This window comes from Astyanax mexicanus, chromosome 18 (genome assembly GCF_023375975.1).
Source record: "Astyanax mexicanus isolate ESR-SI-001 chromosome 18, AstMex3_surface, whole genome shotgun sequence".
In the NCBI taxonomy this organism is placed as follows: domain Eukaryota; kingdom Metazoa; phylum Chordata; class Actinopteri; order Characiformes; family Acestrorhamphidae; genus Astyanax; species Astyanax mexicanus.
The window spans coordinates 40837518-40856635 of NC_064425.1; the positions used below are offsets into that span (position 1 = coordinate 40837518).

At 36.0% G+C, this 19118-nt stretch overlaps 2 protein-coding genes across 2 annotated transcripts; both read left to right on the plus strand.

The window, feature by feature from the left end:
* The first annotated feature begins 4089 nt into the window (after positions 1 to 4089).
* Positions 4090 to 5490, plus strand: LOC103039590 (transcription factor Sox-14). Its single transcript, XM_007245170.4, has one exon. The coding sequence runs from the start codon at positions 4615 to 4617 to the stop codon at positions 5284 to 5286; it is 672 nt and encodes a 223-aa protein (XP_007245232.2). The 5' UTR covers positions 4090 to 4614; the 3' UTR covers positions 5287 to 5490.
* Positions 5491 to 10393: 4903 nt separating this feature from the next.
* cldn18 (claudin 18) lies at positions 10394 to 17499 on the plus strand. Its single transcript, XM_007245171.3, has 5 exons — positions 10394 to 10691; positions 13291 to 13455; positions 14296 to 14431; positions 15779 to 15889; positions 16763 to 17499. Exons 1-5 carry the CDS (start codon positions 10472 to 10474, stop codon positions 16845 to 16847), a joined length of 717 nt encoding a protein of 238 aa, XP_007245233.3. The 5' UTR covers positions 10394 to 10471; the 3' UTR covers positions 16848 to 17499.
* The last annotated feature ends 1619 nt before the right edge of the window (positions 17500 to 19118 follow it).

Below are 19118 nucleotides of genomic sequence, written 5' to 3' on the forward strand. Positions count from 1 at the left end.
TCAGAATACACCTCGCTTATAGGAAATGACCACACACACACACACACAAACACACACAGGTTTGAGGTCATACTGGTTTAAGATCATTCTCCAGTACTTCTGTAAAAGAAGATTTGTGCAGTTGGGAATAAGGTGGTTATCATCCAACATTCAAATCTTACTAACACTCTTTTCACTGAATGCAATCAAATCCTCATAGCAATAATAAACAATCTAGTAGAATATTTTGTGTCTGGACAGTAGTTTGTCCGTAGAGTGTCCTCCCACATGTTTCTCTTAAATTAAACTATCAATCAATTAAAAATGTTCATATAAAAGTGCAATAAAGAAGTTGTCCTGCAGAAACTGGACCAAGTGTGTTGTATGCATGACACACACACACACACACACACACACACACAGAGGGGGCAGTGGGGTCTCAGAGATGTCTTGAGCTCCAAATCTTCTTAAGATGCACTCATAATCTGGTGGATGACGGAGTGTGAACAGGATGGATTTCTCTCCTCTGGAAAGCCTCACATACACTCATCCTGCATCAAGTGTGTGTGTGTGTGTGTGTGTGTGTGTGTGTGCCCTTTGCAACTTTGTTCTGGCCAAACTTCCCTATAACACACCCAGAACTTTTCAAATAATGCAGTCAACTCAGGATACAACTCATTGTTGTAGGAAACACACACACACACACACTGGTTGGAGATCATACAGGTTCAATGTCTTATACATGTATATTTCTATAATAACAGTTAAATATTTTAACTTTTTTTTTTTAATCGTAAACATTTGTGTTTTTGGCAATGCATATGTACATATAGTACATATATATATATATGTACTGGACCATCCTACGTAGCTGCTTCCCCTTGTAGGTAAAGTATAGTCAGAGAGACAGGAGCTCTAAATCAGTTGCCGAACCATTTGTGTCTGTCATTCTCTAGTCCTTCAACAGAGCGCATAGTTGCCCACACAATGCTAAACACAGAACCCACAGGACTGTTTTCAGTCTGTCAGGAACACTGAGGAGTTGAAAAACTCCAGCAGCACTGCTGTGTCTGATTCAATGCTATGGCTGGTCAGTGTACTATGTATATAAAAAGCTCTGGAAAAATGAAGAGACCACTTCAGTTTTTTAATCAGTCATCATTTATATACAGGACTATATGACAGTCATAAGGCTGCTCCAATAACCTTTAAGACACAGTGACATCTAGATTAATGAAAATTAAGCACACACAAATTCAAAACCCTGTTTATCCTTTAAATATACTGTGTATTCTCTATAGCATCAGTAGTGGGTATAGAGAAAAGCCCTTCTTTTTGACTCTCTCTCTTTCTTTCTTCTTACTTATATTCAGCAGTTTAGAAAAAATACAGTGAAGACAATTGGCTTTTGAGCTAAGTCGGCTGAGCCGGGGATGATAAGTTGTGTATCTGGTCTTTGCACACAATATGAGCCTTGCTATAATCAGACCAATCCCCCTGATGGCCTTAATGCTTTCTCTCTCCATCTTTGAACATTCCAACTAATCCCCCAAAATCTGCTTCTCTATTCTCTCTTCATGCTGTATAATATAATTATTCTATAATATCCATTCTCCCTGCAGAAATTTCTAGTTCTGTTATGTTCTGAGGTTGTCTTTTTGCTGTGCTCTTTTGAGGTCTGATGTTTAAGTTTGTTTGGGAAGGGTCAACTGGCCATGGCTAGACCATTCTCTTCTCATTTTATTTGCTTGTCATTTAATTGAATCCTTCCTTTCTATCTAGCAGTGACGTTTTCCTATGCCACTGGCTGCAAAACAGAAATTATCCATCCACCCCCATGTTTAACAGTTCGAGAGATGTTCTTTTCATTAGTCTTTTTCTTTTCCAACGTACCTTAATTCTTTGTGTCCACAATGTTCAAGTTTATTTTTGATTTTGTTTTTTAAAATACACCCGGGCGTGTTTGGATGTTCATTGTGAAAACTATTGATGCTGAACTTCGTTTTAAACATTTTTTCCCCCAAATGTAGCTTCGTCAACTATTGCCTCAACCAACGTCCCAACAAAGTCAAAACAGTTGGAAACCCTGCTGCAACTAATTTAGTGTCATTTGTAATAATACCTTTGAATTCAGCAGAAATGCTGGAGGACACACATGCTGGATATCTCTACCTGTATATTTTCACTATAGTGAAGTACAAGAGATACAATGAAGGTGTTGGTAATAAAGTGGCTAGCTGAATAACTGAAAGTTGTTGACCTGCGTTGGGTCACTGATGCTTTATATGACATTTCCGCCCAGAATAATCATTATATCCTATAAGAGCTGAGCTGAGCTGCTCTTAAGCGTCACCCTGCTTACCAAACACATTTCACTTGCAAGTCGGCGACTAATGTGGTGCGACGCGTTCCAGATCTGCGGCCTTCGCTGGGCGCTTTTCCTCTCAAACGCCTCATTGCAAATGTGTCTTAGTGACTTCTGCTGACTCGAGCGATCTGGAGGCTTGCAGATCAGCCTGCTGGAGCGGCCAACTGGATTTATCTCTAAATGCTCCCAGTATTAATGTCACTAGACTGGGAGGAGGTGGTGGATGACATGTCTCAGGATTGGATCTGTCGCCTCGCTTTCCTTAAACACACTTTACTGGCAATATTTCCATGAAAGGCTATTAGAGGAGCTCGACTTCTCCTAAATATGATTAAAATAAGTGCAGGCTTTACCAAAATCCCTGCAGTGCCGAGCAAATCGCAAGGATTTCCCTCCTAAGAGTGTACTTCATTTTCTGCTAGGAGACGTCAGAAAACCGTTCGCTGAAGATGAAAGTTTACAAGGACATGCTCAAATATTAGACTACATACAATAAATGTCATATACTGATCAGCCATAACATTAAAACCACTGACAGGTGAAGTAAAAGCAACTGATAGATGAGGATAGTAGAGCTATAGAGAGTCAGTTTCCAGAAGGTTTAACCCTGAGGAGGTAGGTGTTTCTAATGAAACGGCCAGTGAGTGGAAGCACAAAGTAGTGTAGGTGTTTCTAATAAATTGACCAGTGTTTGGAAGAACAAGATTAGTAGGTGTTTATAATAAAATGGCCAGTGTGTGAAAGCAAAAGCCTGCTTGGTGTTTCTGATAAAGTGGCCAGTGAGTAGCAAAGAAGCACAAGATCAGTAGGTGTTTATAATGAAGTAGACAGTGAGTGGACGCACAACGTACTGTAGATGTTTCTAATAAAGTGGCCAGTGGTTGAATAACCATAGTAAAATAAGATTATTACAGATCCATTGCTTGATCAATAGTGAATTTGGTGTAAGTTTATTCATATGCTGTGTTCTAATGCCTGACTTCACTCCAGCAGTGAAGGAGCAGAAGAATAAGACTTTCTCTCAGAGGAGCTGGATGAGAAGAACATCTCTAATCATGTGGATGTTTCTTTTGCCAGCAGAACAAAGGCCAAACGTGGTTTATTTAGTGGAGAGAATTAAACAAGGCTTTAGCAAAAGATTCAGCCATTGAGCCAAATAAAAGGATCAAAGTGTCTTCCACAAAAAACATTTAAAGTTTATTTAAATAAACTTTGAATAAGTTTGATTCAGTGGTTCTCTGCACCAAAATGTGTCATTTTATAGAAAGTAAAAGTGTTAATGCAACTTACTCTTAACTTATTCTCAACTGTTGCATTTAAGAACTACAATATATTGTTTCAGCATAGTCACTGAAGTGTTGACATGTGCAATTATCGCATAGGGCAAATATAATTAAATGTTACAATGTTTTTCTCAGCTTGATGTAAATAGAAAACTCACAATGTTCTCATTTTAAAAAAAAAATATCCACCAAAGACATTTTATTTCCGAATATTGGCCAAAAGTTATTGTACTCCAGTCTTTGGTTTGACACAGAGTTAATTATTAATATTAAGTATCATTATTACATGTTAGGTTCATTGGGCACCTTCTGGTGAAAATTGTGCTATTTATTATCATAATTTGTATCACAGAATAAAAAAACTACTCCATTGTTTGCAATGTATTTTTTTTTTTCGATTAATTATGCAGTCACAATTTATGTTATGATATATTGTGTTTTCTGTGTGATTGCAAATAAATGTATGTTTTTTAGTTAGTTGATTTGAGGTGCTTTATTGTTTGAATACTTTAGAGTTTAAATGAGTTGAATTGCTAAAAGAAAAATGTTTTAGGAAGTGTACAGTTTTTTTTTCAGTGGGATAAATGCATTTGTGATTTTTTTTTTCTACGCAGCATCATTCCTTTAAGACTTTCTGTTGAATGGCTGATGCTTCTGCTCTCATTGTAATAGTATGATGCTGCTGGGGCTGATTGGGTGCAGGGAGCTGAAAGGGGCTGAAAGCTGAGGCTAATTCATTCTCCACACTAAAGCTTTTGCTCAAACTGAGAGAAACACATCTCCACACATCTGGACACATCGCCACACGCTCCGAAACTGTCTAGTCGAAACATGCAGCCTCTTCAGAAGAATGGACCACGCTCTACATCCTCCAGCCTCCACCTGTACACCACCAGTGCCTTACTAATCTTATGACAGGTCGTCTCAAAGTGTGTTCCTGCTGACGCCAATCGCTCCTAATCAGTTTAATGCTTCAGGAGGACCATGTCCAAGTCTGTGGATCATGTCAAGAGACCCATGAATGCCTTCATGGTGTGGTCCAGAGGCCAGAGGAGGAGGATGGCGATTGAGAACCCCAAGATGCACAACTCTGAGATCAGCAAGAGGCTGGGAGCCGAGTGGAAGCTCCTGTCCGAGGCTCAGAAGAGACCCTACATCGACGAAGCCAAGCGACTCCGAGCCCAGCACATGAAGGAGCATCCAAACTACAAGTACAGACCCAGGAGGAAGTCCAAGGGCTTGCTGAGGAATGACAGGTTCACTTTTGCTTCTCATCAGTTCCTGGGAGAACCAATTCCAGCCAGAGACGTTCTAACCTACTGTCCGGACAACCCCAGGTACCTCCATCATCCACCAGTGTCCGCACAGTCGTCACAATTCTTCACTGGAACCCACTTCAGCACCGCTGCTGGAGTCCAGAAAGTCCAAGAAATAATGCCCCATGCTCTGCACACCTCCCCGCTGGGGTACCATAATGCACTCTTTGGTACACTGGGATGCCCAGCACAGGCAGGCAAACCTGGGTACGTGGTGCCGTGTAACTGTCCGCTGTGGTCAACGTCTGGTCTGCAGCCGCCGATAGCTTATTTACTCCTTCCAGGCGTGAGCAAGACTGGACTCACTGGACTCAACTCAAACTGCTCAGCAGCTCTGTGATCAAGAGGTGAGCACAATTAAGACTATGTGGTGCTGGGAGAGAAATTTGCTCTGTTCTGAGTAAACTTACTGACCACTGACTTTATGTTCATTTGGCTTCATTTACATCTAATGTTATATAGAGTAAAAACTCCAAACACTGACTTTATTAATGTTCATTTGGGTTTATTCTAATGTTATATAGAGTTAATTACAGGTAGACACTTTCACTGAACACTGACTATATGTTCATTTGAGCTTATTCTAATGTTATATAGCGTTAACTACAGATATATACCCTCACTGACTTTTTTGGATTTATTCTGATGTTATATACAGTTAATTATTAGTATACACTATCTGTAACCACTGACTTCATGTTTATTGGGGTTTATTTGAATCTAATGTTATACAGAGTTTATGTTAACTTTATGTTTATATTTATCTATTTTGTTTTATACTTTAGTTTCCTTTTATTTTATGTATTTTAAAATTGTGTGACAATTTACTTTACTTAAGTTTCTACTTGCTAGCAACTTGCTAAATACATACAGTGTTTGTATAAAAAAAAATATTATTAATATAGACTGCAAAATAAAACATTTCAGTGCAACATTTGCTGTAAGACTTGGTTCCTCTCCGCAGTACATCTGCTTTGTGACAAAACCCACTAAATATACATAGTACCAATACCAAGTTCAATTCAGTGTTTTTGTAGATTATGGATTTAAAAAAAAAAAATTATAACACAAACCAGAATATGTTTTATATTTTACATTCTATAAAGTAGCACCTCTTGCTTAGATAAGACAGTTTTTCACATCTTGGCTGGATTTTCTTTGTCAGCTTTAAGAGGTAGAGTCACCTGGAATGGTTTTCAGTTAACAGCTGTGCTGAACTCATCAAGAATGTTTGTCAATATGTTTGAGAGAATCCGTTGTAAATTTGTAAAGAGGTAGAGTTACAGGAATACAGTGAATAGCTCTATTTGAATAATGTTCTAACTACTCAACTAAATAAAGAAAACAATTGAAGAAAAAAAAGAAATGAAGGTCAGTCAATCCAAAACAATTCAAGATCGTTAAAAGTATCCTTAATGTCAGTTGCAAAGACCATCAAAGGTTATGAAGAAACTGGCACTTATCAGGACCATTTCAGAAAAAGAAGAGCAAGAGTTACAACTGTTGTATAGGATAAGTTACCAGCCTCAGCAACTGCAAGTTAACAGCTCCTCAGATAAGTCTGGATGACTTCAGTATTCATTTTCAATGTGAGGAAAAATAAAAAATAAAAACATTATATGACAAAGTGTGTCCAAACATTTAACTAGTACTGTATAAACTAAACAGCCATAACATTAAAACCCACTAGCCTAGACAGTTAAAAGTATAAGATCTAAGAAGGGTTCTTCAGTTGGAACTCTGGAGGAATCCCTTAAGGCGCATTAAGGAACATTTAAAAAAAAAACTTTATGTACAGTTCTATTCAGTTCAGTTATTTAAAAACACATTTTACAGTTAATAGCCAATTAATACACTAACATGCCAAAAGTCATGGGACTGTAGCATGTAAATTGGTCATGAAGGAATGGTTTATGAATGTCCACACTTTGTATAAGTTTAAATATGAATCTGGCAGGAACCACATCCACATTCATTGAAGGAGACCCTGCCCACATATCCCAAAGGTCAATGCTGCATTCTTTAGCCTCCATTGGACATGCCAAAAGTCATGGGACACAATCCGAGTTTTGTCCCATTATTTGCACCATTTGAGTGTAATCCTGCAGTTTAAGGGTTAACTGACCTGGGACTGCAGGAGAAGTAGCCGTTACGCTGTTGTTTCTCTCAGCTCTCTGATTGGTTGTTTTGAATAGTGCATGTTATATTCACACCACCGATAAGAACCTGGCGAGTCCCTGTTTCACCCTTTTGTTGATCCTGTGATAAGAAAAGCACAAGCAGGTGATTACATACTGACTGTTCTCTCATTAACCCTTTAGAACCTTTGCCTTATTAGTCTAATAATTACTCTGAAACTGGGAGATTATCACTCTGTACCAGCAGTGAAACCAGAAGTTTTGAGGGTGAGCGATTCAGTTGTTGAGTCTAACTGGAGCCGTGCTTTGGGTTTGGGTTAAGGCTAACGGTATAAAAAGAGTATTTAAAGACTTGCCCTAAAGTTAAGTTTTTCATAGCAAAGACAGCAGCTCTAGCATAGATTTTGAACTGTGACAAATCAAACTGTTTTTGGGACATAACTGATTCCCTGTCTGGCACTGGGAGAACGCTTCCCCTCTTGCCCCCTAGTGTTAAAAAAACATTGGCAAAGTGGCAAAGACAAGTGGCTGCTCTTTATATGGGAAAAATTACCCTCTAGGGCAGTGTTTTTCAACCACTCTTTTTTACACCAGTGTGCCGTGAGATATTGTAAGGTGTGCCGTGGAAAATTATCCAATTTCTTTAATTGCTCATTACTTGGCACATTGTCAAGTGAGAGTGTTTTAAAAGTAATGTATTTTCTTCCACGTCAGTAGAGGAAGCAGCTAATTGACTTAATACTCTGTGACAGGAGATGTGACGCATGTGATGAACCAGACAGGTGGACAGTGATGGAGAAGATTTTTGAAAAGGAATAAACCAAACTTTGAACAGGGCCCGGGACAAAATTCAGACCCCAATGAAGGCTCTAGTATGAGTGGAAGTCAAAAGAAAGCAAAGACGAAAGATATCTTTCATCAACTCCATTGTGCTTGGTGTGTGGTGAAAAGCTAGCTAACAGTGCCATTTTGTTCACCTGCTTGAAAAGTGATATCACTCAGTATATAACTCAGTATATGAGTGTAGATGAATTAAGCAACCATATTGTCAAAATTCGGCTAAAATGTGTCATTTCATAACATTTTTGGTTGATGGCGTGCCGTTGGATTTTTGCAATGTAAAAAATGTGACGTGGCTCAAAAAAAGTTGAAAAACACAACTCTAGGGTGCCCTTTACTCTCCTATATATACAAGTGCATCTCATAAATTTGAATATCATTGTAAAGTTACTTTATTTCAGTAATTCAATTCAAAATGTGAAACTGATATATTATATAGATGTATTAAACACAGAGTGATTATGGCTTACAGCCCATGAAAACCCCAAAATCAGTATTTTAGAAAATGTACATATTATATAAGACCTATTTGTACTTTTAGCAGTGTGGGCAGAGTGCCAAATCCTGCTGGAAAATGAAATCTGCATCTCTATAAAAGTTGTCAGTAGCAGAGGGAAGCATGAAGTGCTGTAAGATTTTGTGGGAAAACACTGAAACACTGCACTGACTTTAGACTTGATAATAAAACACAGTGGATCAACACCAGCAGATGACACAGCTTCCTCCAAACTCTGGTTCCTTGATTTCCAAAAGAACTGCAAAATTTACTGGTCAATGACCAGTTTGGAGTGCCATGTAATGTCCTTTTTAAAATAAATTCAATGATATTCTATTTTTTTAAAATGCACTACTATTTAGAATTTTAAGAAAGATCTTTTTGTATTTTAAACTTGCAAGGTGGTGAAATTAGCTTGGAATTCTTCATATTTCTGAGTTGGTTAGATTAGATTTTATCTTATCTTAAAAATTCTTAAAAAAAATCTTAAAAAATGATTGGTGAAAGTTAAAAAAGTCTGACATCACATGTATTGGAGAAGGCATGTGCTGGTCCTTACTCTCCTAGAGTCAGGAGCATTACAAATGATAGATAGAGTCGTATTAAGTGGGTGTTTTGATTGGCTCAACTAAATTGGGGTGACAAATTATAATAAAAAATATATGAAAAAAATATATATTTTATTATAGGAATGGCAGCTACATTTACTAAAGAACCCTTGGTGTAGGTTTGTACTATATTTGATTTAATAGGTTTAATATAATTTGTGGGTAAACTGTGCTCATTAATAGAAGTTTTATTTACAATATATAAACAGCTGTGAGAACTCTGCACTTCTAAGGGTTAAACTCTGTAGTTGAAGCATCATGGGGCAGTGGCTGAGTCAAATCTCAGCTCACACAAGTCGCCAGTTCACCCACACTGAGCCGTGTTCCGCTTTGAAACAGACAGTGATCCATCCTCCACATGACTGTGAAATGATGTGCTTGTAATGTTGATACTGTAAACAGGACTGGGTGATTAGCAGAACTGAGACTCCAACCAAAACTTTTGGTTTAGTTCACTCCTCAAACTATACAGTCCAGTTTCAGAATATTCATAACATCCTCAAGGGTCTACATGACAAAAATACTTTAATATGCAGTATAACGTTCTAAAATATTAATAGATTTCTACATCATTTACAGTGGTTATTAAAATCCTTTATAATTTTCTATATTTCTGCATCAATTTGATCCATGTCACAAAGGAACCCATGGTATATTTTCCCATTGGTGGATGTTAATGCTTTCCAAAAAGAATACACCTGTCTGTCTGCAGTTTACTAAAAATCACACAGACAAGACAGAAGGCTACTGGATTAAACAATGATTTATGGATGGATAAGAACTAAATAGAGCTTTTTGTTTTAAAAAACAAGTGCCATGTTTGAATAAAAGAAAGCCGTGCATTCCATCTGTGAAACATGGTGGTGGCAGTATCATGTTTTGGGCCTGTTTCGCTGCATCTGGGCCAAATTTGATGGAACAATGAGCTCTAAATTATTCCTGCAAATTCTGAAGGAAAATATCTTTCAGTGTTATAAACCTCAGAAGGAACGTGGGTCATGCAGCAACACAATGACCCTAGAGTCAGTAAGTGGTTCTACGTAAAAATGGTTGAAGAAGAATAAATATAAAGATTAATATTTTAGTCTCATTCTTTAATTTGGTTCTCCTTATCTACTTTTAGGACTTTCTGGGTAAAAGTTTTAGGTAAAATATTTGAAAAAAAAAAACAAACAAACCTACAGGGTTCACAAACTTGTGGGTTACTGTAATACAGTAACACAGAACAGAACAGTAGACCTGTAGATTAAATCCTTAAATGGGTGTCACTTAAACACGGGTGCACAGGTGTGTCCACCTGATTACACACACTCATACATACACACACTTATATATACACACACACTGAGATTAAACCTACAGACCCGCCCTGTCCAGCTTCAATTCAGCCTCCAGCCTGACACTGACCACTTCGCTGCCCTTCAGTCCAGAGAGTGAGAAACCATGGCGAACACCATCCTGCAGACCGCTGGCTTTGTTCTAGGACTGATCGGAGTGGCAGCGGTCATCGCCGCCACTGTTATGAACAACTGGAGCACTAAAGATCGGCAGGGCGACGTGGTGACCTCTGTCTACACCTATAAGGGACTGTGGCAGGACTGTGAAGTGTCCACCTCTGGGTTCACCGAGTGCCGGCCGCTGTACGGAATCCTGGGGTACTCAGGTGGGTCTGGGTGAAGATTTTAATCACAATATTAATATTAATAATGTTAGTTTTGCTCAGTTCAGTGTTAGTTTTGCTGCTAATCAGTTAAAGTTAAAGTTTATATGGAATTATGGAAATGTATTGCACAAAATTAAAAGCAAGATGGTATTAACTGTTTGTGGCATTTAAAGGTCTTTCATGAGTAAAAAAGTAAAAAAAAAAAAAAAAGGAATACTATGGAAAAAGTGATCTTAGTATTACTGTAACTGAAAACTGAATTGTTTTACTTCATAGTCTCAAAAAGACTTTAATTCACTCTTTATATAGATTTCCAGCATGTGGATGAAAAAATGCAATACATTTTTTATTAAACTGGTCATTGCTATAGACTAAAACAAGTACTCTATGTGTTTTAACATTTACTTTTTTAAATTTTACTGTTTATACATTCTCCCACTTTGAATTGAGTTTCATTATGCTATAGCATCTTTTATTGTCTTACAGTATCCATACTTTTAAATAATATTTCAATTTCTTCTCTAACAATTGAGTTACATTACACTCTAAAAAACAGAGGTACGATATGAGTACTTTTTTGTACTCGAAGGTACACTCTTTATAATTGTACCCTCAAAGGTACAATATTGGTCTTTACGGGGTCAGATTTGTTCCCTCTGAAGTACAAAGTCATTTCTAACAGCAATAAGTACAAATTTGTACCATTTAACCAGCCAAAGGGTACATTCAGTATTCTGCATCACTGTACTAATGAACAATATATATTTAAATTGCACATTTTTTATTTGAAAGCCAGACAATTTTGTATCATCAAGTTTTTGAGACATATTTAGTTGATGATAATGTTTATAATCTTTATGATCTTTACTGCTACAAAAACCATGGGTACAAAAAAGGACTTTCACTGAAAGGTACTTTTTTGTGCCTCAATATAAGGTACAGCCCCAGCGACAAGCTTTGTACTCTTTTAAGTACAAATCTGTACTTATATTTCTTAGAGTGTAGGATACACTACAGACCCTGTCAATGTAGTTCAGTACTCATACTTTTACTATAGTTAAGTTTTTCTCTTTTAATTAAGTTAGATTGTGAAACAGTACCTATACTCTTTTACTTTGGTACACTTTCTGCTCTTTTAATTGAGTTAGATTGTAATACAGTACTCATATTTTTACTGCAGTTCAGTTCCTGCTCTTTAAATTGAGTTAAACTGTTATACAATACTATAGCAATATAGCCATGCCTTTCGTGTACGCTCATCATCAAAAAATAGCTGCAACCAGAAGAAAGCAACCAACAGGAATGAAACTTGGTATGTAGTTGTGCCAGCTATTTATGGACATGAAAACCTTTCTTGGTGGAGACGACCAAAAAATATGTGTGTGGAGGCTCTGTGGTCAGCGCCAAGATCAACGGTTCATTGTCACATGTCACGTGTCCAGAAGGCCTGGCATCATGGTGTGGCGAGCTATTTTGTATGATGCCAGATCCCTATTGGTCTTCATTGCAGGCATGCTGACACAACAACATTACATTAATAAGGTCCTGCAACCATTAAGGTCCTGGAGCTGCATAGGACTGATTATCACAAAACACCATTAGGAACCTCTACAACTCCTACTGCTGAGACATTTGGCATGAGGCATCATTACATATGCATTAAACATGCTTTGCACATGCGTTACACATTACTTCTACATGTGTAGATCAATAAATATAGCCCATATCAGTCTAAATTTTGTACAAATTTGTTCTTCCTGGTAACTTTTAACTTCTTTCTTTACAATCCCACACTTCTTTCTAAATGCAGATATGTTTGCAACAATGTATTTGATGATGAGTGTAGTTATAAAGAATCAATGGGCAGAGATTTACATTAAAAACATATTACATTACAAGCTCACACAAGCTATACAGATTAATTGTGATTATTTGTGACTTTATTAATGCAAATATTAAACAAATCCATTAAATGGAAAAACCGATTCTAATTGAAATTATAATTTTTATAAACTTTTTCTGTACGAAACGTAATGGAGTAACTCTCCCTTATATAAGGTGAGTAAGCAGTCATTTCACTGTACCTGCTGGAGGCGAACACAGAGATGATGAATGCAGAACTAAACAGTGCAGGTCCACATTCAGTCAATACTGTTATCAGCAATCAAACAAACACAGACGACTGAGTCAGACTCACAGGTTCCCTTCTAAAATACGCTAATTCTCTCTTAACGATAAAGAAAGTACTTCAATAACAACTGTTTCTTCAACTTTATTGGAGAAAAACCCTCTTAACTTTGATAAATTGGACAAAATAACTATATTAAAATAATAAAACACAAAGGAAAGTTAATTGCGACTATTCTTAAAAGAAAAAAATTTGATAAAAGATGTTTCTGAAAGAAAATAGTTATATTATATGGAAATTAATTTGGGAACATTGTTGTACATATTAAAAAAAAAAAAAAAAAAAGAAAGAAAAATCACTTTTTTATTGTTAAATAGATATTTTTGGGGAAAACAGTGTAGTGTTGTTTCAATAGCAGCTCTGCTTCTGATTTTAACATTAATTCAAAGTTTAATATTGTCTCTATTGTAGGTGAGTTCCAGGCTGTGAGGGCGCTGATGGTGATCGGAGTTGTGCTGGGCTTAATCGCCACTCTAATCTCGCTGTTCTCTCTGAAATGCTTTAAAATGGGAAACACGGAGGTCTCCACCAAGGCCAAGATGACCCTGACGGCTGGCATCATGTTCGTCACCGCAGGTAAACAGAATTGATTAAATATACTACATTTGTCTTGATTAGATATTTTAAAGTTAATTCAATAACAGCGCAAATTTAAAAACACTATTCTAATTTAAAAAGCATAAAAACTACCCTGAGCTTTTATAGTAAAGTAAAAACGTCTTAAGCCTGCCAGGTATACCACAGTACACTATTACTACACAGAATATAGTTGTGATTAAAGCAATAATTGATTGATTTACACCAATAATATATACATAAATTCAATTGACTAATCTTACATTAATCATTTAATTTACATTTAAATACTGTACTCATTGTCTTAAGGAGAATATTTTATTGTGATAAATTTTATTTATTGTTTTTTTAACAACTGACACATGTAATATATAGTTATTTGTGGAATAATACATTGCTACATTAATATATTGCTAGTACCTGTTTTCTTAGATAGCTTATACTGTAAGCTAGGTCAACCTACTTCTATCACCACTATCGTGGGGCAAAATAAGAGATTTGTGATTGTACCTTTTTTTTGGTCTGTATTTAAGTCTAGACAAGTATTTAAGCACTAGACAAGCTGTGTGTGTGCAATTTCACTACGGATGTGTATTGGATAGAACTTGGTGATATGATACGTAATAAGACACAATGAAGTTACAATTCAGAATAATCACAATATATTGTAATTGTAATCACAGTATAAAACAACATAATAGGTGCAACTTAAAGGGGTGCCCACAAACATTTGGACAAATAAAAATGGGTAATTTTATCAGTTTATGTTCTTTCGAGGGACTAAGAAGAATGGAAGAGTTTGAAACAATAATAGTAACCAACTGTTCCACTCTTTTTCAGGCATCTGCGCCATTATTGGAGCGTCCATTTATGCCAACCAGATAGTGACAAGCTTCGTCCAGACCACCTACAACACTAATTATGGAGGGATGAACCAGATGCAGATGGAGGGGATGGGGATGAGCATGGCCACCACGTAATGAAACTCACTGAATAAACACACAGATTTGCTGTATTCTTATATTTTTTATCACGGTTGACTGCCAGGTTCCCATTTTCTTTACTGCGAATTGTGACATAATTTCAGCTGCTCAATTTTAATGAACGAATATTTACTCACAATATGGGGTGAACTGTACCTAATTAAGGTGCATGCCAATTGTTATCTTAAAGGAGAATTTGATTTTGTTGTAGTAAAACATGATAAAAAGTACTTATCTTTGATGAATAGCACACCCCCGCTCTCCCACAGCTTTCTAAGATCCAGAAATTTTTACACGGTGACACGGGGCATAATTTGCCCCGATAAATCACTTTTTCCACCGTTATCCATCTCAAAGTAACTCCACATCGTGACATTTCAAACAAGGCATTAATAACTTAAAAAATGCACAAGAAGCTAATTAAAAACCAATGTTTTTATCCTATAACGTAAGCTTCAGCTCTGCGCGGTCATTACTCCTGGCGCGGCTGCTATGCTATTGTGCATTTTTTAAGTTATTAATGCCTCGTTTTAAATGTCAGGTCTCTCCGGATTCTAGTAAGGAGGTGTGGAGCTACTTTGAGCTGGATAACGGTGAAAAAAGAGATTTATCGGGGCAAATTATGCCCCGTGTCACCCAGTCTGAAGGGTGTTTGTTTCTCGAAACACTGTGGGAGATTTTGTAGGTAGTTTTTTACAGCTATTATTTTATCAAACCAGTTTTCCAGACAGAAAACAGTTAATTGCAGTACCACAGTTATTATACCACAGTTAGTACCGACCCTGCAATGTGATCTGCTGAGAGGTGTCCTATGAGCGCAATTATCAGCCGAGAATGCACTGTAACCGAAGCTCTCCATGTATTACTCCGCCGCATACAGGTGACATAGCAACAATGCAGCGCTTACAAACCAAACAGCACAGCTACAAACAGAGCAGCAATGGAACTATTTTAACTTGCAGAGTGTTAATAACCAAACAGATCCTATTTTCTCGTACTCTTTTACTCAAAAACATTTTACCAAACAGTGGTAATGGAACTGTGGTATAATCGCAATAATACACTTGAGGATCGTGCTATAACATGTAATATTGGCACATTATAGCACTCCCTCCAGTGTATTATTACTTAATTATACGTCACATGCACTGTAAAATAACAGTAACATGCTTGAATTCTATAAACAGTATAATTCTGTTAAAGTAATTTGCATAATATGCACTGTAAAATAACAGGAAAATGCTGGTGATGATTGTACAGGACAGTTTTTTAACCATGAATACCTGAGTTTGTGTGGTTGGCTGGGTGTAGGCCTTACGCTGAGTCACTTTACTACACAGGTACACATTTGGACCCGCCCTCTTCGTGGCCTGGGTCGGAGCCGGCTTGCTGCTGATTGGAGGAGTTTTGAAGTGTGTAGCCTTCAAAGGGATGCATGTTGACAGCAAACCGTAAGGACCTGTTTAAATACAATATGACAAAACATCAGAAATAAAAATAGTTATTCTTATGATATCGATAATACTTAGTTACATTTAATCCTTCGTTGCTTATTTTTAAATCACTTTTATTTAATCACTTTTTATAACAAGGATACTACCATCATCATCATTACATTGAAATGTAAACAATCTTTAAAATGTTGGTGATTATTATTACTACTGATATAGTTTATATTACATACATGTTATATACATACATGTTATTGTTAATAATAATAATAATAATTATTATTATTATTATTAGTAGTAGTAGTAGTAGTAGTATTATTTATGGTGGTGATTTTAAGCAGTATGTTGATGTAACATTTTATTTAGCATACACTGATTTGAATCTTTATCAACAACAATCCTAAAAATTTTAAATCTTCTTAACCTTAAGAAGAAGTTAAATTTTCTCAGGTCACTCTGAAGCATTTCTATTGGTCCATTCATCACTGTCAGATTCACATTATGACAAAAAGTAAAAAAAAACAAAAACAAGTGACTATATAAATTTACTTTTTTATGTAAATCTGGCAGTTGTTCTTTATATTGTGTCAGTCAGAGTCAGAATGTCATTATAACTGGACCAATTGAAATGCTCCAAAATAACAAAAACATTTTTTTACTGCCCTTAACATTTATATGACTATATCTGACCAAGACTGAGACCCAATACCACCACCGCGCCCACATGATTTACTCCAGCACAGTCCAGTAAAATAGTACTTATTGTATTAAGTTGTTTATCATCATTGTTGGGTGTTTCTTCTCTCAGGATAAGACACCCTGCATTATAATATTTCCGAAGTCTAATTTCTTCTCTTTCTGTTTTTCTTATAGCGCCTATAATACAGTTGCTTACAGAGTTCCAGCCCAGTCCCGGTCAGCTGAGGAGGGCAGTGAGAGAGCGCAGAAATACGTATGAGGAGAAGAAGACACATTTTCTACTCCGAGAATATTTCTGCTTTATAGAATAATCCTGCTTTATTTACACTACAATGTGTGTTTATTTTATTATATGTACAAGAGAATCACCTTCATTTACGGTCAGTGTAACCTTTATCACATTTATTATTCAAAATAGTAATAAATAAGTAATTCAAATTCATAAAAATGTAATGGGTTTTCATCTATTTTTCTAAATTTCTAGTGTATTATGACAAATTATGAATTCATTTAGATTTAGATTGATCTATTTTTGCATTTTGTAACATAAGTGAATTCTACCCTCAGATTCTTGTTAAAAAATAAAAAAAATGAAACTGATTGTGAGGGCAGAAATTAAATATTAAAAACTGGATGAAAACTCTTTGTTTTTTGTTTGTTATTTGTTCTATACATTTTGTAAATGGAAGAACCAGGGTTTTTTACCAAATTTACTCTTTACAAATGTATCCTCAAACTGTCATACAATTAAACTGATAAATGTTACACTGACCTTTAACCACTGATGTTTTTAAATCTTCAAATTTACCTGTTTGATGTTGAAATATAATGCGACATGCTCTGATCTTCATTTTTGTTATTACTAAATCAATTTGTCATTTTTGTAAAAATAAACAGACCTGATAAACCCATGCCATTCTCTCACTGCAGCTAGAGTTCACCAGAAGTGTGGAGCTAGAGAACCAACAGAGGTCAGCAGGGGTTCACTGATAATCACAAGAGACAAAAAGAACATTATCACAATCAGAACTAAGCCATGAGAATCGTACTAATAATCTTTACATTTACAGTTTGGATATAAAGTACATGTTTTACTTACCAAAGTGCTTCAATGTTCACTCAAAAGATATCCCAGGATAGTGTGAATAGACTTATGGTGTTTTTTACACCAGCACTACTTAGTCAGGTTAAAAAAGCCTCTGGATGATTTGCACTCGCAAGAGTAGTTGATTTATTACCCAGAAATACAGCTATTAACTAATGGCATCTCTGAATCTGCTCTATGCTAAACTACACTAATCCAGAACACAGGACATGTTTTGCTGTATTTACTTTATTAACTCAAACCCTATACAGCTCTGGGGTGGGTTTCCCGAAAACGATCAATCTTAGGGAATAACGAACGAACTAACGAATGACGTGAGTAAAGAACGAGCCAGTTCTGCGAGTGTTTCCCAAAGAGCTTCGCAAAGTGAAAATTAACGAACGAGGTTAAAGAACGTCTTTGTTGACTCCTCCCCCGACACAGCGCGCTCAATCGATCCACAAATATCGATTCAACACTGCATATATGCAGTATTTATTCACTATTAGACCATAAAAACGTAGAACTGTGTTGTAATCATCAACATTTTACATATTCTGAAATTTAAATTACAAAAGGATGTACTTTGGCATTAATAAAATACTCCTAAAGATACATATGACTAAATAAATAATAAAAAATCTAATCTATTTTAAAACATTAAACTTTTCTTACTTTTTTAAAATTATTATAGTTAATATATATTATATTAATAGATATTATACTAATATTATTAATAGTAATATTGATAGTAATATTAATGTATTATTATTATTATTATTATTATGAATCATTATATAAAAATAATATAAAATATATAAAAAATAAATTATATAAAAATAATATAATGATACTTATACGTATGTACCTGTTTTTTTTAAACCAACCAAAATATGTTTTATATACACTCTATGAGGCTCCTGCTCATCCTAAATCACTCAGTTGAGTTTAGGTCAGGGGATTGTGAAGGCCATGCACCTTTTTGTTTACTAGACAATTCCATATGCGTCAATTAATCGTTTTCATGGTTTTAATATTAATCGCCAATGTAAAAAAATAAAAAATAAAATAATTAAATGAGACGTGTCCGACTTTTGACTGGTACTTATATATTTGCGAGTTGACACACCCCAGAGTTTGCCCAGATGAACGGCCACAATGTTGGTTAGAAGCACCTGAATAAGGAATATTATTAAATATTACCCGCACATTCACCGACACCCTTTACAATACGTATAGGTGGGATTAAAGACACCGCAGGCGTCCCCTGCACCGGACCTACTTTGCAGCTTTGCTTAAACCGTGAGCATCATATGCAGGAATTCACTGATTGCATTTCTTGCAGCATTAATGTCAAGAACTCTAGCATCGCTAATCTGGATTTTAATGATTTATTCGTGGGTTTGATTGGTCAATTCCAATATGCCCAGTTATACTACAAGCCAC